This window comes from Takifugu flavidus, chromosome 11, assembly GCF_003711565.1.
Source record: "Takifugu flavidus isolate HTHZ2018 chromosome 11, ASM371156v2, whole genome shotgun sequence".
NCBI lineage: Eukaryota > Metazoa > Chordata > Actinopteri > Tetraodontiformes > Tetraodontidae > Takifugu > Takifugu flavidus.
This window is the reverse complement of record NC_079530.1, coordinates 12,894,033-12,919,431: the sequence shown is the minus strand read 5'-3', so window position 1 is coordinate 12,919,431 and position 25,399 is coordinate 12,894,033. Positions and strand designations below refer to the sequence as shown.

At 46.0% G+C, this 25,399-nt stretch overlaps 2 protein-coding genes across 8 annotated transcripts; one reads left to right on the top strand and one right to left on the bottom strand.

Moving 5' to 3' along the window:
* Positions 1–1,282: 1,282 nt before the first annotated feature.
* col9a1b (collagen, type IX, alpha 1b) lies at positions 1,283–13,842 on the bottom strand. 3 transcript variants are annotated; one of them, XM_057047257.1, is made up of 38 exons: positions 13,488–13,842; positions 13,337–13,410; positions 12,462–12,548; positions 12,178–12,310; positions 11,582–11,978; positions 10,971–11,048; positions 10,498–10,518; positions 10,207–10,278; positions 10,092–10,127; positions 9,947–10,009; positions 9,067–9,120; positions 8,710–8,745; positions 8,589–8,612; positions 8,446–8,499; positions 8,288–8,341; positions 8,116–8,148; positions 7,966–8,022; positions 7,832–7,885; positions 6,764–6,817; positions 6,613–6,666; positions 6,443–6,496; positions 6,269–6,322; positions 6,145–6,198; positions 6,008–6,061; positions 5,847–5,900; positions 5,495–5,539; positions 5,352–5,405; positions 5,226–5,279; positions 5,101–5,154; positions 4,500–4,571; positions 4,275–4,310; positions 4,122–4,166; positions 3,981–4,013; positions 3,722–3,868; positions 3,481–3,535; positions 2,456–2,644; positions 2,300–2,377; positions 1,283–2,215 (listed from the first exon to the last, which is right to left on the bottom strand). In XM_057047257.1, the coding sequence occupies exons 1-38, from the start codon at positions 13,502–13,504 to the stop codon at positions 2,019–2,021; spliced, it is 2,781 nt and encodes a 926-aa protein (XP_056903237.1). In that variant the 5' UTR covers positions 13,505–13,842; the 3' UTR covers positions 1,283–2,018. The 3 variants fall into 3 exon arrangements, with proteins under 3 accessions (XP_056903237.1, XP_056903238.1, XP_056903239.1); XM_057047258.1 differs by lacking the exons at positions 13,337–13,410; positions 13,488–13,842 and having other exon boundaries at positions 12,390–12,540; XM_057047259.1 differs by lacking the exons at positions 10,498–10,518; positions 10,971–11,048; positions 11,582–11,978; ... (2 more) ...; positions 13,337–13,410; positions 13,488–13,842 and adding an exon at positions 10,559–10,735.
* Positions 13,843–14,110: 268 nt separating this feature from the next.
* On the top strand, positions 14,111–25,300 carry fam135a (family with sequence similarity 135 member A). Of its 5 annotated transcripts, none has more exons than XM_057047236.1 (22): positions 14,111–14,370; positions 15,114–15,220; positions 15,522–15,651; positions 16,299–16,378; positions 16,548–16,687; positions 16,777–16,847; positions 16,931–17,104; positions 17,231–17,357; positions 18,101–18,254; positions 18,737–18,814; positions 19,144–19,193; positions 19,560–19,718; positions 19,810–19,883; positions 19,988–20,142; positions 20,243–22,094; positions 22,186–22,346; positions 22,431–22,522; positions 22,612–22,709; positions 22,870–23,021; positions 23,134–23,244; positions 23,339–23,452; positions 23,657–25,300. In XM_057047236.1, the coding sequence occupies exons 3-22, from the start codon at positions 15,575–15,577 to the stop codon at positions 23,860–23,862; spliced, it is 4,125 nt and encodes a 1,374-aa protein (XP_056903216.1). In that variant the 5' UTR covers positions 14,111–14,370; positions 15,114–15,220; positions 15,522–15,574; the 3' UTR covers positions 23,863–25,300. The 5 variants fall into 5 exon arrangements, with proteins under 5 accessions (XP_056903216.1, XP_056903217.1, XP_056903218.1 ...); XM_057047237.1 differs by having other exon boundaries at positions 15,060–15,220; XM_057047238.1 differs by lacking the exon at positions 15,114–15,220.
* Positions 25,301–25,399: the final 99 nt, after the last annotated feature.

Genomic DNA, 25,399 nt, shown 5'->3' with positions numbered 1-25,399 from the left:
GGGTGAGAGGATCTTGGCTGGGATGGAGCCAGTCCTGTGCCAGAGGCTTCATTTGTGAGTTGAAAGAGCCCCCTGCTGGACAAGTGTTTCAGGTTCTCTGTGCAAACATGAGATTTCTTCGAGTGATGGGATGCATCAGATCCTCCCTGCACACTAATTTCCACATTTGGTTTAATGGTCCCCCCCCCCCCCCCCCCCCCCCTCCCTTGATGACACGTACTTCAACCTTGACCAGATTCAGATAATGCGATCTGAAGTTTTGGGTGCAACGACGAGAGTCAACTCTTGCACTGATTGGATTTATACAGAATTGATATTAATGTGCACTGGTTTGTGACTTTAATTCCGCTAAACAGCGTGAAAGCCGGCAAGGACCGAAAACAGCTTCCAATGTCACGGCGCACCCGCAATTTTTGCCGCCAGTCATTTCACATCGTGGCAAATTCACAGCCAAAATTCATTCCAAGGAGGGAAACATCGAAGCATCCATCCAGCTAAATCTCGTTGTTCACAAGCAAACACTCAGTCTACAAATTCTCCTTATCTTTATTAAATTATTTTCTTTTACAATGATATAAGCCGATGCTGTTGCCACATGTAATCTAATCTTGCAAATAAGCTGGTAATGAGGGGGAATTTGGATCAGCCTCCCAGCATGTTCCCTCGCATTAAAACTCTTTGCCTGCTCTTGTTCTTGCTCCTCTGCTTGGTTCCTTTGCTTCGGTGGGCTCTGAAGTCCTGCTTTTGGTGAATATCTACCTCAGACTTGGTTTACCACACGTGGACATGTAGCTTCAAGCTGCTTTACACAACACACGGACATACGCCACTTCATTGTTGCCTTTTTTTTAAATTAAAAAAATCAAAATAAACCTCTTTAATAGGTTGATGCAATGTATAAATGCATAACTTGCAGCAATGAATGTCACTGTTTCCTCTGATGACAAAGAGGATCATTATTCCTGGTTGTAGCTAGTGGATTTAAAGATTGTGCTTCATATTTTTCTCTGCAGCATCTTTTATTTGCATTGATTTGCCTTACTTGTGTGCAATAAATGCTCTTCCTTGTGCTCTGTGTTGTTGCTTCATTTATTTACTACATGGAGATAAACCATTCGGCCTTTTTCTTCATAAATTAAGTAAATAAATCCACCAGTTTATGTTGATTCATCAACGCAGCTCCAATGTGGGTCAAAGAGTGAGGTGACATCTGTCATTTCAAGGTGCACAATTTATTTCCCCTTGTTTGTTGTTGCATAGTCTTAAAAAGAAAAGGTTGTGATTAGGGTTAAAATAAAAATATTTTATTTATTATGGACATATTGCAGCTGCTGCACAATGAGACAAACGTCTTACATCCTCTTGTTTGGAAGGAATTGCGACTTACTACATTTCAAAAGCTTTATTTTTATTTTTTTTTACAGATTTACAACATGTACTGAGGTCAGTGTGTCTCGTGGGGGTGGCATCCACTCTGGAGGGGGGGGACTGATCTGGAGCCCAGGATATTACAGCATGGAACAGGATGAGTGGGTTTATTTTGTAGGGCATCAAGAAAAATATTTTCTAAAGCTAATTTTTGTGAAGAATGAAAAGCTACTTTTAGTTCCCCCCAAAGAAAAATCATAAATGGGGTGAAAAAAAGGAAAATTGCAAACAGAGCCACAAGGAGAGTGGGATAAACAAGATTTCTGGCCATTTCGTATCCTCCCCCAGAAATGGGAGCAGGAGTTTCTGAAAGCAGCTCTCAGGCACAAAAACACCAGATTAGACTTTCTTTGTTTGTTTGTTTGTTTGTTTGTTTGTTTGTTTGTTTGTTTGTTTCACGACGACCAGATGAGGCTCTCTTCTGATAGAGACACGGCTGGCACAAAAGGCTAGAGGTTAATGGACGGACGTCGCTTCGACGTCTCCTCGGAAGACGGCCTCTGAACGCCGTGTGCAGTGAAGAATGAGGTGAGCTCGGAGGAGCTGGTCCGGTCCGGTCCGGTCCGGTCCGGTCCGGTCCGGTGAGATGCTCAGTTCCCTGCAGGTCCTTTCACATCCAGAGACTGGTGAGCGGCCCCTGCCTGGAGGTTGCAGGCCGATGGGTCGCAGTAGCCATTGAGACCGTGCGCACCTGGAGGACCGGGTACGCCGGGCTGTCCGGGGACACCGGGACGTCCCCTCTGGCCGTCTCGACCGTCCCGACCATAACCAGGTTTGCCTGGTTCACCTTTGTTTACAAAAGTCATTTAAGGCTACTAGTTGCTGCATTCAAAACAGATTTCAGTTCATTAGATTGAAAGTCTGAACTCACCAGGAAGTCCAGGGGGTCCCGGCTGACCTTTGGGTCCTCGTGCAGTGGGTCCTCTGCTGCCTCTGTCTCCAAGTTCACCTATAATGAAGATAAAGTCACTAAGATCTCAGCGCCGAACAGGCAGCAAAGCAAACACGTGACGGTCCCATTCACTACCTTTGTGTCCCTTCTTTCCCAGAGGTCCTGGAGGCCCTTTCAGACCTGGAAGCCCTCTTGCTCCAGCATGCCCAGGGAAGCCGCTGTCGCCTGGGGTCCCAGGAGGTCCCGGAGGTCCTGGTTTTCCAGGTAAACCCGCGACGCCGGTCTCTGGCCTCCGCAAGCTGGCAGCCAGCTGCGCCAGCTGTTCTGTAGGGGACACGCAGCAGAATGACGGGTCACAAAATGCACAAGCTGACACAGAAGCAGTTGTCATGGGCAACAACCAAGCATACTATTGCAGCAAAGCACTTGGTAATGAATGGCACCAAAGCCCAGGAGGAGACCCTCCAACGACGGGGTGAAAATCTGGTCACGTCACCCCGCGAGTCCCCCCCCCCCCACCTGAAACTCCATACGATTGCGAGGAGGAAGATAATACTCTTTATTTCAGGCAATCAGCAGCAGAAAAACCCATGTTCACGGTGTAAAGGATCTAATACAATTCTCCCCCGGCGCCTCGTCGCGCGGTGTTTTGCATTTAAATTCCCCTTTTTTTTTTTCTGTCTCCCGATGAAAATTCATGCCGCCACTGCACGACTGCACTCTTTGTAAGATTTCCTTGCCAGGCAGACTCTTTGCTCCGAGCAGAGGCGTGCAGGTCTGCTGGAGGTGAAATAAATTTTTCAGCACATCGGGTATAAAAAAATCATGAGCGTAGGAGATGAGTTGTGGAGACGTAAGAGGGAGAGAATGGAGAGAACAGAGGTTGTGACTTCAGTGAGACATTTCTAAAGCCCGGAGAGCGAATCTTTCATCCATCAAATAAACAAAGGCTGAAGCTTTATTTCATGTTTGGGCTGGGAGGCCTTCCCTCCCTCTTTTTTTTTTAACTTTAGAGTATTCAGCTACCACCAAGATCAATGAGACAACGCAGGGGAGACCCTGTATGTGGTTGTGTAATGAGGCATTCTGGGAAAGATTAAAGTCATGAAATGAGGCACAAGGGAAATGATAAATGAGGTCGAAGGCCTATCAGCCCTTACCTTGCATGACTCGCATGCAGACTTGTTTGATGTGCTGATCACTTGGCTCTTTACCCTAGAAGGAATCAGGGGAGGAAAAAAACAGGACTGTAGGATTTTGCGACAGTGCTGGAAACATCTACTTGATTTAAAAGGTCTCATTGACTCAACGAGAGCTTTTAAATCCGTTTTAGAGACTGCAGAGGAACCAACACTGTGTAGTTGGAGTTCATTATTTTTGAGGGTTTTTTTTTTAACTTACTGGAGGTCCCTGAGAGCCTCTGACTCCAGGAGCACCCCTGTCACCCTGCATGCCCCGTGGTCCAGCTGTGCCAGACGGGCCCTCGATGCCAGGTTGACCTCGGTTGCCCTCCGGACCCCTATTTCCATGTTCACCCGGGTTACCGATCTGAGCAGAACGCAAGGTTCCGTACCAGGGGGATATTACAAAGCTGCACTAGTTTTTAGTACTTTAACAGACTCGGAAAGACAAGATAAATAAAATATCTCTCTGAGCTCACCTCTCCTTTAGGGCCGGATTCTCCTGCATCACCCTATAATGCAGCAGTTCAAAAAAAGAGAGAGAGAATAAAAACAAAGTCAGCTAGGTGGATGTTATTAATATGTTGAACAGTAATGCGAATGATGGTGTAACAACTTACAACATCGCCTTTGTCTCCGGGGTTCCCTTCATCACCTTGTGCTCCCTGCAAAAAACACATTCTTGAAATGATTTATTTATGTAAACCTTCTTTGTATTTAAATGTATCATCAATATTTAGAGCATATGAATATTTATTACAGGGATTTCATACCTGATCTCCTTTGGGTCCTGGTTCTCCACTTTCTCCCTGTAATGAAAAATAAAGGAGAGATTAAATTGATGTCTGCAGTGACGGAATTCGGAAATGAGCGGCCACTAGAGGGAGCTGTTCTGCAGTTTGTGGCAGGAAACGTGACGCTGTTTCGGGAACAGCTCAAAACCCAAAAATCAAAATAAATAAATAAATAAATAAAATTGTTGTGTCCTCATTTCTTACCCTCTCTCCTTTCTCCCCTCGCGAACCAGGAGGACCAGGGAGACCCGGGAGACCGGGGTCACCTTTGGGTCCCTAAAAACAAAGGAACATGGACAAATGGTGAGTAGAATGTGGGTGAAGAACAAGTTATAGAAGATACAATAATGCATCTCCTGATTTAATGGGAACCTTTTAACTGTATCGACAACAAGCATTTGTGGTCAGGTTCTTCTCTGTGTGGACCTGGACCCAACTTTTCTCGGCATGTTCTCCCTAGCAGGTTTTTTTTTGTGCATTCCCACTTTGATCAGTGAACAACTGTCTGAGGAATGCCAGGAGAACAGAGAGCCCATTCACTCTGCTGCTTGCAGGTCTCCCCTTACTGTGAAAATAGACCTCATGTGAGATCCAGCCTCCGACTATTCTGAAACAACAGGAAGACCACAGGAAGGCCACAGTTCCAGGGTCGTTTCAACCTCTTCATTCTCCTCATTAAAATCCACTCTTGAGTCCATCTTGTGCCATCTCTAATGGCACAACATCTGTTTTTTTTAATATTACTACTATTTGACGTTGAATACAGACTTGCTGCTAATGTGAGATGCTCGACATTATATCATACCCTGGCACCTGGCTTGCCGGCTGGACCCAGAGGGCCTTGCTGTCCTATGTCGCCCTAGAAAAAGGAACAAAGGGTATTTATAAAAGTTGATACAACACACGTAGATGAAGTCCAGGTGTACTCACCGGTTCACCAATAGGTCCAACAGGCCCGACCTCTCCCTGTTCGCCTCGCTCACCCTGTGGGAACAGAAGCGCGTCAGAAGAGAGGAGAACCACGGGCTGAACACATGTCGTTCATACTGTACGTACTGTTTTTCCAGTTGATCCCATTGTTCCTGGGAGGCCTGGTTGTCCAGCGTCGCCCTGGGCAGAAGGTTGCTCTGTGATTATCACAGTTTTGAAAGGAAAAGCTGAAGGACAATAAAACAATTAAAATGCTAAAAAACAGCAACCTTAGAGCCACTGGTGCCTTTCGGTCCAGGTGAACCAGGCAAACCCTGGGGGAAAAAATCAAAGATAATTAACAGCAAGAAAAGAAATCATCTCTTGGGAATGTCCAACTAGAATAACGTCCATATTTCATGGAATAATGAAATCATCAATAAACCAGGAGCTGGAAAAGGACAAAATGATTCATTTGGAAATCTCAGCCCATTATCGGGGGCTTCCCACTTTCTATTGTACTTGAAGATGGTTGTTTGTAACGCCAGCACACGTGTTCTGGCGCTTTAACGGTTCCTGGTGGGTTTACTCGGCCGCATTCAGAGCCGGTCCCGACAGTTTCGGAGTAAAGGTCACACTCACAGGAAACCCCTGAGGCCCGATCTCTCCGGGAGCGCCTGCCTTCCCGATGCTTCCCTGCGGGGAGAGGAAGAGAGTGAAAAAACAGAAGCTAGCAGCAGAAGCCCCTAGAACTCAACACCGGGCCCTGCAGCATGACAACCCCATCTGGGAACCGCTGAGACCTTTGCTCCAGGCATCCCAGGTATACCCTCGCGCCCGTCAACGCCCGGTAAGCCCTGGTGGAGAACCACAACCGTCAATACTATCAGCTGTTAGCAGGTGCAGGGCGGATTTAGAATATTAAGGCTCAGAAACTTACAGCCTCCCCCTTCGGACCTGGAACGCCCGTGATTCCTCTTGGCCCTTGGGTGCCCTATAATAACGTTAAGGAGGCTTTAAAGTACGCAGCGTAGGTCTGAAATTGCCAATAAGTGTCCACTCACCTTCTCACCTGGAGGTCCAGGCTCACCTATCACGCCTCTCTGGCCTCTGTCTCCCTGAAATAACAATACTAAGATGTACCATCGCAAGATTTAAAAATGGAATCGAATAACTTGCAAAAAATTTGCAGTCCTTTCATATGCCAATCAATCAATAAAGCCTAGGGACAAACTCACAATGGCCCCTGCCACACCCTGAGGACCAGGATCTCCATCAAGACCTCTGGGACCCTGCAGGACAACAAGAGTCGTGTCATCTGTCCACAGAGGACACCAGCCAGCAACTTTACAGCTAATGATGAGAGCATCAAATCCACTTTGGATTTAGAGGTAACAAAGGTGTGTACCATCTCTCCTTTGGGGCCCATCAATCCTGTAGCTCCACGGATTCCCTGAGGTCCCTACAATAATGAGCATATCAAGCAGATGTGAGCAGGAAAAAAAACATGGCACGAGGTTGAACTGGGACTTGAGCTTCTAATCGCCGCAGCGTCTGACCGTTGGTCCTTGAGCGCCGACCTCCCCCGGGCCGCCCTGCTCGCCCTCCTCGCCCTGGGTGAGAGGAGAACATTAGCAGAGGAAAAGCCGCCCAAAGTCCATTAGCAAAACAGCAAATTTAGCTTCATTATAGAGGACAAACAGAGGCTGCCCCCCCCCCCCCCTCATTTTTCCCCGTGTGCTAATTAGAAAATGGGGCAGCCTCTGTGAATTGCTTTTAAAATAGCCTTTAATGGCTCGCAGGAGGGTTAAAGCTGATGATTTAACTCCACGCTGCCATTATCCGGCTTCGCAAATTGCAAATAATAATGTGCTGAGTTTGGTGGACCTGAGGAGGCAAATTCATTAAAACAGATAATGATCTCACCGCGAGGGTGTGAAAACATGCACGTTTGCTCTGCCTACAATGGCCATTTCTCTTTATTGTTCCTCTCCTCTGCGTGGCCATTAAGACATGTAAACACAGGAACAAAGTTCCTGGACACGCTGCAGTCAGACGTGATCGGTTCCAAAAAAAAAGAACATTTTATGCCTCTTCCTCATTGTGGATTTAATATTTATTGATATGTTTGTTTCAATTTTACATTTTTCTGTCAAAAAGTCACCCAAACGTCCCCTTGAATGAGAATTTCCTTCACTGGCAGTAAATCATATGGTGGCAATGGCGTGATAAAAGGAGATCCAACCGGGCTCATTTCCATTTATATAGTGCGTGGATACATTATGGGAAGAGAGGTGGCCGCATTTGAAAACCATTGTGAATAAATCATCCTTTCAGGGCATTACACACTGGATTGAACAATCACTTCCTCTTGAAATAGACTTACATGTGTAATACTTGTCTCAAAGGCCCGGAGGATTCGCGTCTCATGTTGGAATCATGCATAATTGCTCTCTGATGTTGAACGTTGAGGCATGTGGAGGAACTTTATGGTTTGACGTTCCATTTATGTGGTTTTATGGAGAGTATAAATCCCCTTTTGTTGACGTTTGCAACGCGTTACGAATGGCCTAAAGGCCTAAAATGCGGTTTGATGAGTGACGGATTTGCCCTGAACTTATTTATACCTTGTGGCCTTGTTTCCCGGGTTCACCTGCGTCCCCTTTGACACCTTTGTGGCCCTAAAAACATCACATGCAACAATTGAATTAATACAGGTCAGCATGATTTTGGCATGAAACGCGACAACTTGAGCCATTACCTTCATACCAGGAAGCCCAGGATGTCCAGGGGTCCCAGGTGGGCAAGAGTTTGGACACTACACCCCAGGCAAAGCAAAAAATAAAAAAGAAAGTTAAATAATCCCTGATGTTTTTAAAATCAAAATATCCAGTGGGGGAGGGGTCCTCACCAGGTCAGAACTGCCCAGCATTCCAGCTGCACCCTGAATTTGAGAGGAAACACAAGTTCACTGCCATTTCCTCACTTCATGGGGCATTTAAGAGCATCACAAACAAGCTGAAAATGAATTTCACTTGGAGATCATCATTTTCAAACTGTGTGAGAGGTGGAACGGAGCTTACGCGGGGTCCTGTTGGTCCGCGTGGTCCCTGGGGTCCTCTTACACCCATGGCTCCCTGCGGAGAGCCGACAAATGTAAGTGGCTTCGCTCTCATCGAGCGCAGGCTTCTGCTCCTGCTGCCACATCTGTTTAAAGCCTCCTCAGACATACTGCACTCACCGGCGGCCCGGATTTTCCCATTTCTCCCAGCAGCCCCCCCGGTCCTGGTGGTCCCTGCGCAAAGCCACGTGTCAGGTGTTCAATATTCAGACCTTTTACATTCTGTGGTACTGATTGATGTGCAGCACGCATAAAATACTTACAGGAGGCCCATCTGGCCCAACCCCCTACAGGCAGACACATTATGAGGGCATGTCGTTAATAAAGTACACAGCATGAAATGTTTGGGCTGTGATGGTGAGGGAGGGAGGAAGAGCTACTCACGGCTGCTCCTCGGGGTCCGGGCTTCCCAGGTTCGCCCTGAAGGATGAGGATCAACACTTAACACACAGGTAGAAAGCCTGTTTTCCATTCAGAGCGAGCAGCTGACACATTCCTCCTGCTCATCACATGACCGCGCCAGGCCCACTTGACCTAACAATGCTCAGCCTAATGAGGACGGATGCCGGGGCTCCCGCTCCTCGCAGAGATTACACGGAACACTTGCAGGATTAAGTCCCATTTGTCATGAGGAATTGGTTTCTGCATTGCAGCGCCTGCTACGGAGCCAAAAGGCTGGACAGCAGCTTGGCACCGTTTCACGGACAACGTTCGAAGCAGGAAGGCTCATTAGTCACTCACTTTCTGTCCGGGGAGACCGTCTAGACCGGGTTCTCCGATTGGGCCCGTCAAACCCTGCAGACAAGAGAAGCCAGGCTTGAATAACACTTCATAACAAACCTCAGTGACTGTTTGTTATTACATTTTAGTTAAAAATTAAAGGATGTTATACTATTTAGTAACATTTGTTGATTAAATTTAACTCAGGACTTCCTTTTGTTACATCACCTTGATATAATTAGGATCGTTATCACCAGTGGGCGGAGCCTAGGGTGTCCCTGAACAGGATTAACCTGGCCCAGAGTGCAGGACACGCTACCTTCGCTCCCACTGAGGTTAGAGATCAGTTCATGGAGGCATTATGATGCCCCGGAGGGAGCATTCAACCCAGCAAACACAGAAAAAGAGGCTGGGGCAGAGGGCAAAAGTCTGAGACGGCAGTTCGTGCAGCGCTCAACATTCCTCTGGTCCACTCCAAACAAGCTCAGTGGAAGGAATCATTCCACACTTTCCTGAGGATTCTCCACTGGAGACACCAAAAGCAGCCAGCCGACAAGGCTGCTTTTGTTCCAGAGAGATGCTTTCTGGTGTAAAGTGCAGTTTAGATCCAAGGCTCCTCCGAGGCACCTTTCCTCTGTCTATCATCAGCTCCAGTATTAATCCTGATGTTTGCTTAACCCTCCTGCCAGCAGCCGGTCTCCACACTCATTAACACAAAGGAAATGGGGTCCTGTTCGGCCTGTTTGAATGAATTCCTCACATTTTTGGTCACATTTAACTAAGATTTCCCTTAAAATCTAATTTAAACCTGACAGGAAATAACTGTGTGGTGGGAGAATCCCTCTTTATTCAGGCGGGACACTTTCCCATTACAAATACATAACATTCGTAAAGAACTCACATCATTTCCAGGAATACCAGGTAGTCCCGAAGAGCCGGGTTTGCCTGCATCTCCATCAGGTCCCTAATGATAACAGGTCCGTTATCAAACATGAGCCACAACACATTATTGTCATGGTTTCCCTGATATAGACATATATACTTACAGGAAAGCCGTCCTCTCCGTCTGCTCCTCTTTCCCCCTGAAACAGCCCAAATCTTGGAAATTTAGCAAATCCTTTGATACATTTATTCACAGTGTTGGAGGAGAAAAGGGCTTACATCAATGCCATTAATTCCTGGTACACCTGCAGGTCCAGGAGGTCCAGGAGGTCCAGGTGGTTCTTGGCTTCTCTGAGTAAAAGAACACATATCAACTTCATCCTACAACGATCAACCATTGTCTCTCACCATAACACTATGAAAACAGGGGAACAGGTGCACAGAAGATAGAACTTATAGCGTTACATAACTCGTTTGCTAGAGGAAACAGGCTCCGCATGACAAACGTTGTCAAAAAGCTGTCCGATATTCACTCTAATCCGATTTGAGCTGAAGAAACAGGACGCTTACCTGCGCCTCGCTCACAGCAGGCTGTAAAAAAACAGGGAAAGAGGAGCACAGTTAGTCTTACTTGAGCGGAGCAAATGAGGACAAGCTGCAGCAGCAGAAGGGGCCCCCGGAGGGCTCCAGCCATCATGTCCCCTCGGGCAGCCAGAGAGAAAAGGAGTAAGTCCCGGCTTTGCTGCAGGATCCCCCAGACAAAACAACCAAGCTCAATCCGCAGCGGCTATCTAAAACCATCCAGGGTCCCGGGGCCACCAGCGGCTCATGTTTATTAACAAGGATGCAGATTTAGAGGAGGGGGTGGGTGACGTAGGCAAAGGGGCGGGGCCATCGCCCAGGCGCCACCAATGGGCAAAGTCAGCGGCTGATTTAACCTCTCAACTGAAGATCTTAATGAGAATAGCCTTGAAATGAATGAGACTAAAAGGAGGGGTTAACAATGAGGGTGGAAGAAAGTCACTTTATCTGTGTAGTCTCACCGATGTCCTGGCAGGCAGGGGACAGTCCGTCCGAGCTCGCTTCAAGTCACAGTGAATCAGCATCGACTGGAGCTCAAACTGGCATAAAAATATTAGAAGTTGATGTTATCATTGGCAATCAATCGATTTGTGCAGTTCTGTGCGCTCCTATCGTCTTTCTAGCAACGCACTGCAAAAAAAATAAAATCATTTAATTCATTGAAACGGGTCACAAACTGCGGCTCATAACGGAAACTTTACTGAGAAGCCTGATTGAGGCATAAATGGGGCCGCTGGGCGGTCACTTAATTATATTTGAGTTTTGGTGCGTAATTACGCACAACGAGGCAGGGAGCGCGACTCTCTGGAGTCCAGCTGCTAATGGCCGCGTATTCACCGCAACCTGCGACAAATTTGGCATTTTTGTCGCCAAAGTCTGAATTGAGGGGAGGCGGATTTCAACTACAGAGCAACCATCAATCAGGTTGTCTTAGCACAGAAGCACTTCCGCGCTGTTCACGAGCGTCGTTAAATACTGTTTCGTATAGCTACTAGTGCAGTCAACAATCTAATAAACTCCCAAACGTATACGATTTATGAAGCAATAAACCATAGTAATAATAATAATATACCGGGATAGCAATCAGTGGGTTGTCCTTGAGCTTTCCGATTGACGTGAAGCCATCCAGGCTGACCTTCTGTCGAGCTGGTGTCTCCTCTGAACGGACCCTGTGGCAGTCCACAAACAGAGTGACCGAATTCCTGCTGACCTCCAGCAGGATGTTGTGCCAGAGGTCATTGAAAAGGGAATCGATTTGGCTGAAAATAACGGTCTGATTCCCGGCGTGCAGCGCGGTGAAAGTAAACTCCACAGACTTGGTTTCCCCGTTCAGTCTTACAGCCAGCTGCTCGTCCCCATCGGCAGTCTGCAGTTGCCAGATGTTCCAGTTTTTATTGATAGTGCTGCCACTCATGCGCAACACGGCCTCAAACGCGAACTCCTCGGGGAGTCCTAGAGGGTACGCCGATCTGAAACATGAATGGATTTAATTATTACTGACCCCCTCTCAACTTGTATCCTTATGAACAATCAACATCCCATTCGTGAGGAGGGTGTGGCGGTATCACAAAGTTTAGTTTTTAATGTTCAGCACCATGGACAGGGTATCGGTGTTATACTTATTTGGCCGCTAGGTGGCGGTATTTACCCTCATATCGGCCGCCTCACCTTGTGTTGATTCGGAAGTTGAATGTTGGACCTATTTGATAGGCAACTTGTTGGGGAGATAATCCAGTGACCCTTTTAACAGTCCCTCTTCTTGCTAGCTCAGCAATGTGGAACTGAGACATGATATAAAAGCCTAAGGGCGCAAAGGAATTATTAGACAGAAGATCTGCCCAGATCCTGCTGGCGTACGCTCACATTTTACAGCAACATACAGGGGATTGTATGTGAAATTGAGATTTTCTTAGATGTACACGGGTAGTTTGTTTTTTATTTTGGAAATCCACCTGGGAAATAAACTTCACCAACATTGCTTTCAGGGCACGTGGACTGCTGCTCCATCTGAAGACGGCCCTGAGATGAAAACCTCACAGCTGCGAGATGCCAGATAGGAGAGAGAGAGAGAGAGAGAGAGAGAGAGAGAGAGAGAGAGAGAGAGAGAGAGAGAGAGAGAGAGAGAGAGAGAGAGAGAGAGAGAGAGAGAGAGAGTTAATTAAGGAGACGGGGGGTTGTGTGTCGAAGCTCAAAGCTCAGTGTTTAGAGAGCTGCGCCACTGCCTTGAATAAATATTAGGCTATCTCCGACAGTTTGTGGTCTCCTAGTTAACGCCTAAGTTCCAGACTCCCCCGTCAACATCTGCACAGAATGTTAAAGGTCTTGATCAAGGCTGAAGTGTGAGGTATACAGTACACATGCGTGAATAAAGCACCCCCCCCCCCCCCCCCACAAAACACATCTGCATGTATGATTCATGAGCAACATCAGCGTTCGATGCACAGGAGAGTCGATTCACAGCAAAACAAGGGAATTCTTTTATCCAGCATGGTTGGGACAGGGTTCACATTGTAAAATATAGATTAAGCAGCAGTTTGTATAGCGGAGAGGCTAAATAATTACTCAGGAAAAGCAAATCATTGGAAAGTCATTGTGACCTGTACAGCTCAGAAGTACCAATAATACTGAAAACATAGAATTTAGTAGAAGATTCAATTCAATTTCCCCATGGGGATGAATAAAGTTCATCTTAATCTTAATCTTAATCTTAAAATTCATGAGACGACGCAGCAGGATGAGAGCTGCAGATGAGACGTTCAACAGGACATGATTTAGGTGTTAGTTTACCACTTTAATGTTTCACTTTAGTGGAAAAGGGGCCACTTACCCGGGGAATGAAGTCCTGTGCAAAGGTGTGGTGGGATCATGCGGCCACAACACAATGCAAACAGAAGGATGTGCCTGGAATGAAACAAGGAAAACCTCAACATGCAAGAACGAGCGTTTGTGTCAGAGAGTTAACGCCGAGGTGTATTTACCTTCTGACTCCCTCCATTTCAGTTTGATCTGGGCATGAAAAGAGAAGCACCTGCTGCAGGATCCGTCTGTAACCAGGTTCCCATTAGCAAAGAGCCTGGACAGGACCAGAGGGTCCGGGTCACGCCACGGCATCTCTTATAGGCTCGACCATTGTCATTTACTTGGGGGAGTGTGTCCACAGCTCGGTGTTAACTTCACATTCCACTGGGGTTCTCCTGCAGCCACCTTGGATTTTACCATTCCTGCAAACAAACACAGCTTTATTTTCTGTGTCTGCGAAGAGAAGGCAGATGTGCTGTGGATTTGGCTTTTTATTCCCTCCCTTTGGACAGCTGGTATTCTTTTTTATCATGATATTTTTCCTGTTTTGAGGAGGAACATTATTGCATTATTACTCTTTCATGAGGTGACCAAGTTCATTTGGATTCATCACATTGCAATTCAATGAAATTCTGTCCAACAGCTAATCTTTGCTACTAATCTTTTTTATTAACAATGTTAAGAGAAGAATAAACGTGTCCTTTCCCCCGTTATTACCGCTGTTATTACACTCTCTCCCGTTTATTACTGCCTCCTTTTTCCATATGGCGTCAGCTGCGACACTGCCTGGCACGTGCAGGAACGCGCATTCAACGCTGGAGCGGCGCCCGCTGTCCGCTCCTCACGGCACCGCTAGCTAGCAGACGTGTTCAGGCAGATCCGCGGCCGCTCTGCTCTCCTCGGCCTTTTAAGTGGTTATTGCTAAAAACGCGAGTCGGCGGAAGGTCAGTCGCGGAGCTGAGTGCTTTTGTTCGGGACGTCAGGACAGCGAAAGGACGGCGACAGGGCTGGAATCCCAGCTAATGTTGGTTAGCTCGCTAGCGTTAGCCTGCCAACGCAATGGTGAGTAGCGCTCGCCCGCTTGTACAGTGCCAGTGTCTGGGGGTGGCTAACGTTACTGTTGTCGTTAGCGGCCTAAATTGCTATCACGGGGGACTTTCCCTGACCTTTAAGGGTAGCTTGCGTTCAATCGGACCTTTGGTAGGCCTTAGGGACACCTGTAACATCCAGATCTGCCCGGATCGTAGCCTCCAGCTGGGACTTTTATCTTTTAGCTAAGTTACAACTTCAGTGTGTTCGAGTTTGTCGTTCGCCGGTTTCTGACTTTCGGTGACCAAGTGGCTGCAACCAGCAGTTGGTCGGTGGTTTTAAACAGTTTTATTATCCTGATGTGTGTAACTGAAAGCCGTGGGCACGCTGCGGGTCTCTTAAATGCCCCCGGGTTGGATGTTCAGGCCTGTCAGTACAGTGTCATGTTGCGGGTTATTGCGCAACTATGGACCCAGCTGAAAAGTTTTGAAAAGAATCCGATTCCTCTCCCATTGTGAGGCTTTTCTTTCCCATTTGCACATTTGATCTGTAAACGTGGCTCAAGCACAACATGGGAACGACTTTCTCCCAAAGCCCAACGAGTCCTGAGGCTCAATCTATTTATTTAAAGTAGTGAAATTCCCAGTTGCTATTCCTGTATTGAGAGACCACTTGCATGCATGGATGTGGACATTAATGCTGACCTTTCACTGCATTTGCAGGTTTTACTGCATGACAGGGAACAGATGCACATGTTCAACGTTTGTATTTTGCAGCTCGTCACGCTTGTCTCCTGCTCCCGTGTGTCCTGTCAGGCCGAGTTAACGTCCACAGCCCATTTCTTCCTGGACGGGAGGGATATTTTAGTTCCCGACACAGCAAAGTATGTTTGCCGTGCAGGTCAAATCCACATGGGTGCATGCAGATTGGCTTACAGTGGATTAGATACAAAAGCACGGCATTTTCCTGCTGATTTATTCATTTCATACATGACTTATTTAGGGAGTGAGTGCACGAGGGAGCAGTGTTATTTGTCCCCGCTAAAGCTAAAAATAATGGCATTTCCTCTTTTCTTTTCCAATCAAGCTATGTTTAGTTTTCTGTAAATGAGAAGTGCGTGTTTAATGTCTCAGAGGAGCTGAAATGACAAATTTGACTCCCGGTTATTTACTGACACCTTTTAGGCTGTCAGATTTTTTCCAGATGATGTGAGGCACCTGTGTCCGTAGGCAGCACGATGACCGAAGTCCAGGCCACAGTGGAATTCTCTGTGGAGCTCCACAAGTTCTACAACGTGGATTTGTTTCAAAGAGGGCAAGTCGTTCCTTTCACATTTCATTTACACCATTTCTCTCATTCCCTACAGTCACATTCACCATGTTATTGATTAGAACCCGTCCGGTTTCATTGATTGGACTCTAAGGGACACAGGGACGGTCCGCTGGGGACCTTCTAAGTGCTTAGCATTGTTGTGGGTGGTTACTTGATCATCTGAAGGTCGTAGTTCATGTGGTCAGGAAACTACAGCCTCCTTTATTTTACAGCAAAGCTTCTTTGGATGTGTAATATCTTAGAACAGCAACTTTAATTGTTGGCTGAAACCTGTTTCAGGCGGTTGTTGTTGGACGCAGGGCGCTCCCGTTCCTGTGTGGCCTAACCAATGACACTAAATTAAGGCCGGTGTCGCTCTGAGGCTTTTAAAAACCAGCTCCAGATTTCCTGCCACTTGTGTCTTTCACTTTTCCTCTCGGCTCACAGCCGCCCCGGCTGAAATGAAACACCGCCTCCGCTCGTCAGGCCTTTAAAAACACGCGTTTGCCGCCTGAATGAGCGCGAGAAGGCGCTCATCGTTTATTGATGCACAGCGCTGGGTCACTTTCCACTTTCCAGCTAATCAGTCTGAACCTCGCGCTGCTCGTTGCTTCGGGGTTTAAATGAGCGTCTCCTGTCTGCGTTTTTAGATTCTACCAGATTCGGGCCGGTCTAAAGGTGCCACCCCGGGTTCCCCACAAGGTTGAATGTAGCCTTCTACATCCAGGAGGTAACACACACTTTTACCTTTATGACATCAGCTTTCTGCCCGACCTGCGACCGTTCAACGGAACCACCGGTGCTTCGGAGCCGCTTCATGCACGCCGGCTCCAGTTGTGCAGTTAGAATGCTTCCTGTCCGGCCTGAACGTTAAAATCATTCCTATAATCATTGCCTAGGGTCGGATCTGGCATTTCCTGCCTCGGTACAGGACGATGCCATCTGCAGCAAAACGTTCCAGATCCTGTACAAGAACGAGGAGGTGGCGGTGAACGACGTCCTCCTCTTTAAAGTGATGATGCTGCTGGAGGAAAAGAAGGTAGGGATGAAAGGAAGCGCCCTGGCGTCCCGTGACTCTTCTGTTATTTAAAGTCTAAATGTCTCCTGATGGTTCTTCGCTGGTGTCAGGTGGAAGAGTCCCTCAACGAGATGGATTTCCAGCTTTTCTTGGATTTATATTTCACCGATGGCGATTACACGTGAGTCACCCACGCGGGTCCCTATTTTCTTTAATCTCCTCTATCTCTCCTCAACGTCGTCTCCTCTGTTTTTATCGCTACAGGCCAGAAGAGCCGAGCTCGCTGCAGAATATCAGCGGGCGCACGCTTCGTTTGCACTTTAGCCTCCAGCGAGGCATCCACCAACACACCAACGTCATGTTTGACTACTTCCACCTGTCTGTCATTTCCGTAGTCATCCACGCCTCCCTGGTGGCCCTCCACCAGCCGCTGATCAGGTCAGAGGACACACACACACACACACACACACACACACACACCCTTTCTAATTAAAGTAAACAGAATAGTGGCGTAATGAAGCACGCATTGTTTTAGATGGTTTTGAATCCCGTTTGTTTGCCCAGCCTCCCTCGGCCGGTGAAAAGCACGTGGCTGAACCGCAACGCTCCAGCACAGAGCAAAGACTCGGTCATCCCGCCTCTGGAGAACGTGGTGTTCGGCGGTGGTTACGTCAAGCAAAGCTCACAGGATGTAAGAGAGTTCTCTTTTCCTCTTTAGTGGGAGACGCGCGCAAAGATTAGATCTGTCTAAAATCCCCGAAAGTTGCTCCCATGTTGTTATTGCTGGTTAAGCACCTGCAATTCATTATCTCTTCATACAAGGACGGAAATCAGGTTAATGAATAGATGAATGTGACGTATTTTGTATTGGTGGAACACAGGCAGCGCTCCTCTGATGCATCTTTAATGAGCCATATGGGAACAAAAAGTCATTGACCACCACTTATTTCATTACAGGGATCTTGGCAGCAGCATTATGAAGCATTGTTATATACAATCATAAGGAATGGTGCTCCAGGGACCGGTTTCCAGTGGCACACCTTCTTACGACCTCTTTATTCGTTAAGCTCGAACATTCAGTCAAACAATAGCAATGCAGCCTGCATATTTCTGCTATCTGGCTGTACTGAACCTAAAAAATAATCAGAACTGCTCGACGTGACTCACGGTTGTTATCGGCTTAATAAGTCAACCCAGCATATTTGGTGTGCACGTTCTGAGAAAGATGTGGGAATTGCATCACCTGAGCAATCCTGGGTGTGCTGGCAGCCGAGCAAACGATAATATCAGACGGACACGGAGAGAATAGAAGGGAAACAGCCTGAGTAGAGCGTTGTAGAGCCAGGCTGTGTTTTAGACATTTATAAGCTTACGTAATAACTAAAACCCGGTGTGATTCACCTCATTCCTCCGTGTGTTGTCTTTATTCACCAGGGAAAGACGTTCCTGGTGTCGGACAACTGTCTGCAGCACGCCTTCAGCCTCCATCACAACCTTTGCTCCAGCCTCCTCCTCACCTACCAGGGCCTTTTTGGCTACTTCACCTCTATCACTAAAGACCTGCCTTCCTCTCACCGTATGGAATTAGGTATACATTACACTGAGGCTGCCATCATCAGGTGTGAGCGTCGGGGTTGAAAAAGGAATTCTCTCTAAATATTCAGCACGTGTTTTGTTTTGAGCTTCATAATAACTAATAACTGAGCAGGGATCCTAGAAGTTATGCTTTGAATGTGTTTGGATTCCATTGCTTTTGTTAGCGTTGCTGTTTCGTTGCATCCTGCCAGTTTGTTGTGTTTTCATTTCATTTCACCTGATTTATACGTATTGCCATACAGCGCCCATTAATGGACAACACAACTAACAACCCACAAAGTCAGTTGGAGGATCTAATAAAATCATACTTGCATCCCAGAGTTACATCTGAACCACTGCACTGGAGCCAAATTGTCACTATCTGTATCTGATGCTTGCTTACTAAAGCCAGTCAGCTCAAGAGGACAGATTTAACCCATCCTGAAGAGCTAAATAATAAAAGGTTAAATATACCTATATGTGCAATCTTACTAGTCAAGCCCAGCATGCAAGTCCTATATGAGAGAGTACTCAGAAGACCCTATCCCCGAAGTCAAAGGCACGTCTACATAGGTATGTCTGGATCCTTACAGTACCTCCAATCTGCTTTCCTTTCTCTGCTTTGACATCCTTCCTCCCCCGTTTATTTTCATAGACAACATACCTTCTCTCTATCACCCACTTTCACATGAAAGCATACAGTCATTTTATCTTGTTCTGTGCTTCAAATCCCTTTTTTCCATCTTTTAAATGATGCATCGCCAAAAGTATTGTTCTGTAATCTGTTTAAGATAAGGTTGTAAAAAGCAAATAATTCACATTGTGTTCGTAGTTTCAGTAATCGGCTCTTATTTTGGTGACGGTAAATCCTAACCGGGCATCTTGTTCTCCCGCGTCCTTAGAACAACTGGACTTGGAGGCTCGTCTGGCTGAGCTGTGTGGTGAAGTGAAGGTGAGTTTAATGCCACTAAATATTGTCTGCTGAAGTGTAAATTCATTCATTTTAATGGAATCAGTGAGGTCAGCTGAAAATAGGTGGTTATATAGGAGTTTACAGTCAGGAAGCATTTTGGAAGGCGTTGCCACGTTAAGACAGAAGCAGCACGTTTATGCAACATTCTTTATCTTTTTGTTCCTTCATGAGGTAATTGAACCCTCAGTGTTTCATTTAAAAATGGTGATTATGAGAGATGAAGGAAAAGTGAATGAATGCCTTGTGTTGATACCTAGTGATTTAGGCTAGGTTCGGTTAGACTAGGCTAAAATGAGAATTGACTTTTATTTCTACTAAGATATTAAACCTTCCTTGTATTTTTAGCTGAAAGCAGAGTCTCCTGATGAGCTCGCAGAACTGGTCAACATGAACCTGGCTCAGCTCTGCTCCCTCCTCATGGCACTCTGGGGGCAGTTCCTGGAGGTCGTGTCCCTGCAGGAGCACGTCACAGCCCTCCTGGCTGTGGATCATCACACGCTGAGAGTAAACAATCATAGACCTCATTGTACAAATGTTAATATCAGATTTGGTTTTTTTGACTGCTGATAGTTTGTGTAATGTGGCGTTATTCCAGGTAAGGAGGTTTGCTGAGGCATTTTTCTGTCTAGAGCATCCGAGGCAATCTGCATTGGCCTACCAGGAACTTCAGTAAGTTGCTGTGACATTTCTGGCTGGATTGTGAAATATTGCATTGCGTTACAAGCGTTTGCCAACTCTTTTCTCAATTTTTCCTCCTCTCTCTCGTCTGTTAGCGCTCACAGCCACCAACAGATGACAAATGCTATCAAATCCTCCAGCTATTTCCTGTCTTTGCCTCCACTTCCAGTAGAAAGTGCTGATCTAGATGGCGACGTCAACTCCCTGCCCATTATTTTTGAGGATAGATACCTGGATTCCATCACTGAAGGTCGGTTGCAGAGTAATCCTTTAGGCTGAACATGGATCTGTAAGCTTACTATTTTGTTGTGTTCTTTTGTATGATCTGTTTTTTTTTTTTTAAAAAAAAGATCGTGACGGACCTTGGCAGGGCATGCACACTAGCAGGACTGGCTCAGTATCCACCAAGTCAGACAAGCCCAACTCCAGAGACGGCAGTGCAGCAGCCAGCCCCGTTCCCGAGTCCCGCTCTGCCCCGCTGGACAAGACTTCTGAATGTTGTGATCCACCACCAAAGTCCAAAGGAAAGTCAGTCAAACTGAAGAAAAGTTCAAAAACTGAAAACTCTAAGAAGCTAATCAGGCAGGTCTCAAAGGACTCTGTAGTTCTGGTGGGCTATAAGAACCTTAAAGCTTCCTCCAGTGATACCAGCACCAAGTATAAAGAAGGGGAAGGTCCCCTAAACCAAGAAGAGGAGCGAGATAACTTGTTTGGGGCTTCAAGTAGTTACTTAAGGACGAATGTTGATTCTTTTTTTGAGTCTGGCGCCACATCTGGACGTTCAGTAAATAGTGCTGTCGATGACAATATAACTGCTCCTTGTCAGAAAGGGTTTTTCGATATTTCTGCAAATTATGACACAGAGATTAAACCTCAGGCAGGTACTGAGACTTTTTCTAGATGCAGCGAATCTGCTCACAAGGAACACGTCGACCACGATGGCCAAAAGCTGCCACAGTGGTCTACTGGGCTGAAAATGGAGAGGAAGCCAAGTACGAAGGAGCCACATCAGGGAGAGAAAGTAACAGCGCTGCCACATCGGACTGACCCCAAACTGACTAGGAACCATCCAGAGACAAGCCTGTGTGAGTCACAGCAGACTGTGGTGGACGGAGCGAACGAAAGGCCCGTTAAAGAGGCAGCACAGCACAGCCAGCCTTGTCTCATCTCCGTACAGGCAAAAGGTGATTGTATCAGACTGCCGGACGGAGTCCCCAGTGCCTCATCTCGTCTTTCAGACTCGGGCATTGAAAGTGAGCCCAGCTCTTTTGCCACTCAGCTTGTTCCAGGACCACAGGCCTGTGTGGGGGTAGGTATTGCTGAACCAGCTGAAAAGCCCTCTTTGAGCCCTGCACCACGGCTATTTCAGCCAAGTACCGCGCAAAAGCCCAGTGGGGCAGCAGAGATTCTGGAAAACACCAGTGCTGTCAGCGGAGTTCAGTCTTCGCTGACCTCCATAAACTCCTTGCCTTCAGACGACGAGTGTGAGGGGTCCTCCAAGAGTGCCGGCAGCTATGAAGCCCATGGCAGGAAGTCTAGCATCTTGGTGCGGGAGCAGAGTTTGGTGTTCTCTGGAGAAGGGATCGATTTAGTCGGCATTCTGGACACTACTGTGAGTGGTTCCCAACTTATGAAACCTGCAATTTTGGACGCAGAACTTGGACTTGAGGGAGCGAGTAGTTCTGGGACCCTCAAAGATTCTCATAGTGAACCTCCTACCGCCTGCCCCTCCAGTAACTCTGCCACCAGCAGCACTGACCTGGTGAAACGTGGAATGGTAGAGAACTACTTTGGCTCACGCTCCAGTACAGATGTGTCTGAAATCAGCCCTGTAGAAACATCAGCCATCACACTGGGAATTCAGGCGGAGCCGCAGGTGAGGGAGGACGAGGACGAGACGGAGCACGAGATGATCGAGAACGGTTACTACGAGGAAGGCGACGGCTATGCTTTCGTGAACGGTGTCACTGAAGAGGAGCAAAGTGGGGTCGGGGACGCAGGGGCACGTGAGACGAGCCTCCTGTTCGAACAGCTCGGCATCAGCTACCTCCATGAAACAAAGGACCTATCCAAAGCTCCCATCTGTTCCAACATTCCATCCAGCTGTGTTGGGCACAGCTTGGGAAGGCCGCTGTGTCTCTCTGCCCACCCTTCCTTCAGCCTCCAGTGGTATGAATGTGCGCCTACGCCACAGATGAAAGCGTGAGTCCTCCCTCTCAGTGCCAGAATCCAGACAGAGATTTTCCTCTTGAACCTTTTAACCTGATTTTCATGCACGTTTGTAACGGTGCAGATTCATTAAGGCCAAAGAAGAGCTGAAGCAGCTCAGACTGCCTGGCTTCTTGTACAGCGAGGTACCTGAGCTGGCGTCCACTGTGCCGTATTTCAGTCTGGAGGACGATGAATGCTGCGAGGAAGGCATCCACCTTATAGTCTGTGTTCATGGGCTAGATGGTAATAAATGTTACTATTGATCTTTTTCTTTTTTTTTGTTACCAAAGAAAGTATTTATGTCTTATATGTGCTCTTAATCTGCAGGTAACAGCGCAGACCTGAGACTTGTAAAAACCTACCTGGAGCTCGGGTTGCCTGGTGCTCGTATAGATTTCCTAATGTCTGAGAGGAACCAGGTGGATAAATATCCTTTTTACTTAATACTGGTTATGGTACTGAGATAAACACGTCTTAGATGTCTTTATTTATTACTCTTCCTTTCTAGAATGACACGTTTGCTGACTTTGAGTCAATGACGGACCGACTACTGGATGAAATAGTCCAGTACATTCAGCTATACAACCTTACAGTGTCAAAGATTAGGTAAGCGTCATGACATTTTTGATAAAGAAAAATCAAACTGGTGATTCATACAGAAGTCTTGCAACGCGCTACCAGTTTATTTTGCACTATCTGTGTTTTTTCTGTTCTGTTTTTCCCTCATTTTTATTCATTTGGCCTTAAATGTCTCCTTTATTTGCAGCTTTGTAGGTCATTCTTTGGGGAACCTCATAGTTCGTTCAGTGCTAACTAGGCCTAGGTTTAAATGTTACCTAAGCAAGCTGCACACCTTCCTTTCACTCTCAGGTCCACACCTGGGCACATTGTACAACAGCTCTGCTTTGGTCAACACAGGTATGATTCTAAATTTGCAGCACATATTTATGAGTAATCCCATTAACGTTAACATTGTGTTGTTGCACTCTGGTCTGATGTAATCTGCTTTTTTTTTTTTTTTTCCTCTCAGGTCTTTGGTTTATGCAGAAGTGGAAAAAGTCCGGATCACTTTTGCAGCTGACATGCCGCGATCATTCTGATCCTCGCCAAACGTTCCTCTACAAGCTCAGCAAGAAATCTGGTTCGTTTTTCAGCTATTTTTCAATCAAATACATATTAAGCCGTGTCTGAGAAACGCACAATGGCAGGAGTAACCTTTTGTTTGCTTTGTGAAGGTCTGCAATATTTCAAGAATGTGGTGCTGGTGGGGTCGCTGCAGGATCGTTATGTCCCCTATCATTCTGCCCGAATAGAAATGTGCAAAACTGCACTGAAGGACAAACAAACAGGTGAGCTACCGGAAAAATTCCTGGTGCTCTGTCCTGGCTTGTTGGGACAGAATTGTGTCATAAATCCAGGTGCTGTAAACTGGAGCAGATCAAGTAGAACCAGTTTGAGTCTCCTGAGCTTGTTTTAGCTGTGAATTAATCCATGTTTTTTTTTTCAACATACCTCCCTTTGGATAACTAAAAATAATCCACCTCCCTTACCAGGTCCTGTATATGCTGAGATGATTGAGAATCTGCTGCTACCAGTGCTTCAAAGCAAAGACTGTAACCTCGTGCGCTACGATGTCATTCATGCCCTGCCGAACACAGCTAACTCGCTGATTGGCCGGGCCGCCCACATCGCTGTCCTCGACTCTGAGATCTTCCTGGAGAAGTTCTTCCTCGTCGCAGGCCTCAGGTTCTTTCAGTAGAACAACGGCAGAAATGATACCTCGCTGCATCTCAACCTTATTATAATCTGGATCATCTCATGCGTATAAATTTTCACTTTCCAGTCATGAGCAAAATTACCCTTTTTTTTTTTTTTCTTCTCCTGGTGAAACATTTGCCATTTTTTTTAATTTATGTACTGCCATTTAAAAAACAAATGTATATATTTTCCCCTCATTGTATGCAATATTTTACATTATTTATGTTTATGATATTACTTTTTTTTGTTTTACCAAGTTGTTTCAAGCTGAACTGGATATGTAGCTGCTACGAGATTAAACGGCTGTTTTGGTGAGCTGGTCCAAGTCAAGTCTGCACATACAAAGGTTTTGTACTGGAACTTCTCATTTTTAAAAGTTACTTTTATACCAACAAATCATTTTTAAAGGAAAAGACTGCGTTTGAAAACGGATCACTCGGACACGGCAGCCTCGGCATTAACCTTGGAACGCTGCCGTTCTTCACCTTTGGGACATTCTGCACAACATTTGACCAACCTGGTGTTGGGATAATCAAGCTTTGCCAACAACAAAACATTTTATTATCTTTGTTCAGCAGTAACGGTTCATCAAAAGCACATGTAATTACAAACTTGATTTGTTGAAGGTTTGAGCTTTTTTTTTCATTTTGTGATTGTGTAAACTGGAAAGTATGGGGTGGAAATTTTAGATGTTTATTGGAAATTTGTTTATATTTCATCATATTATACCATTAAATATGCATATTTCAAAGTTAAGTCCTTTTTTTATGGGCTATTAGAGTAAAAATGTCCCCAGACATGAAGTAGTTTAAAGATGTTGAAATTTAGTATTGTGACATTTTTGAATGTGAATTGTTGAATAATGTTGAATTTGATATGAGGAAAACATTACAGAATTGCTATTTTCCTGGTTCTATAGTGTATATGTATGCATTATGCCCTAACCTGCAGTCTCTGACATACAGTAAATCTGGCCACTGCATATTTTACTTACAGTATGAGTGATGCTTCTGCAGTGCTTCACCTTGAACTGACACTCTAGTGCAAACATTAGGATTATATTACACAGATTTAAGTGTAGAGGCACCGTTCTGCTGATGCCATGACGCAGTAATGTGGCAAAAACCCCTACGAGGTTTATTGGATGATGTCATTTCCATATGATAAAGGAGCCACTTGCAGAGTGTTTATCTGCACATTATGCTGAAACGGTGATTGTTTTTCTTCACGGTAAAGTCAGTGACTATGTGTGTCAAACCGTGAAGATTTTTTAAAATATATAATCGTGATCCAATCGGGATCGTCAATTGTAAGAAACCCACTCGTGTGTGGTTAAGCGTTCTGTTAGGACCTCTAATTAGCACCAGACCGTTATACCGTCGCCCTGAAAGGGGTGTCATCTGTTGGATCGTGTATTAAATCATCAAACTGTTAAATTATATTCGCTTAAGAATGTTTATTAAACAAAATATGTTTCTATTAACAGTATTACTGTGGGGGAAAATAACATTTGGTCAAACATTTCCAACAGAATTCCA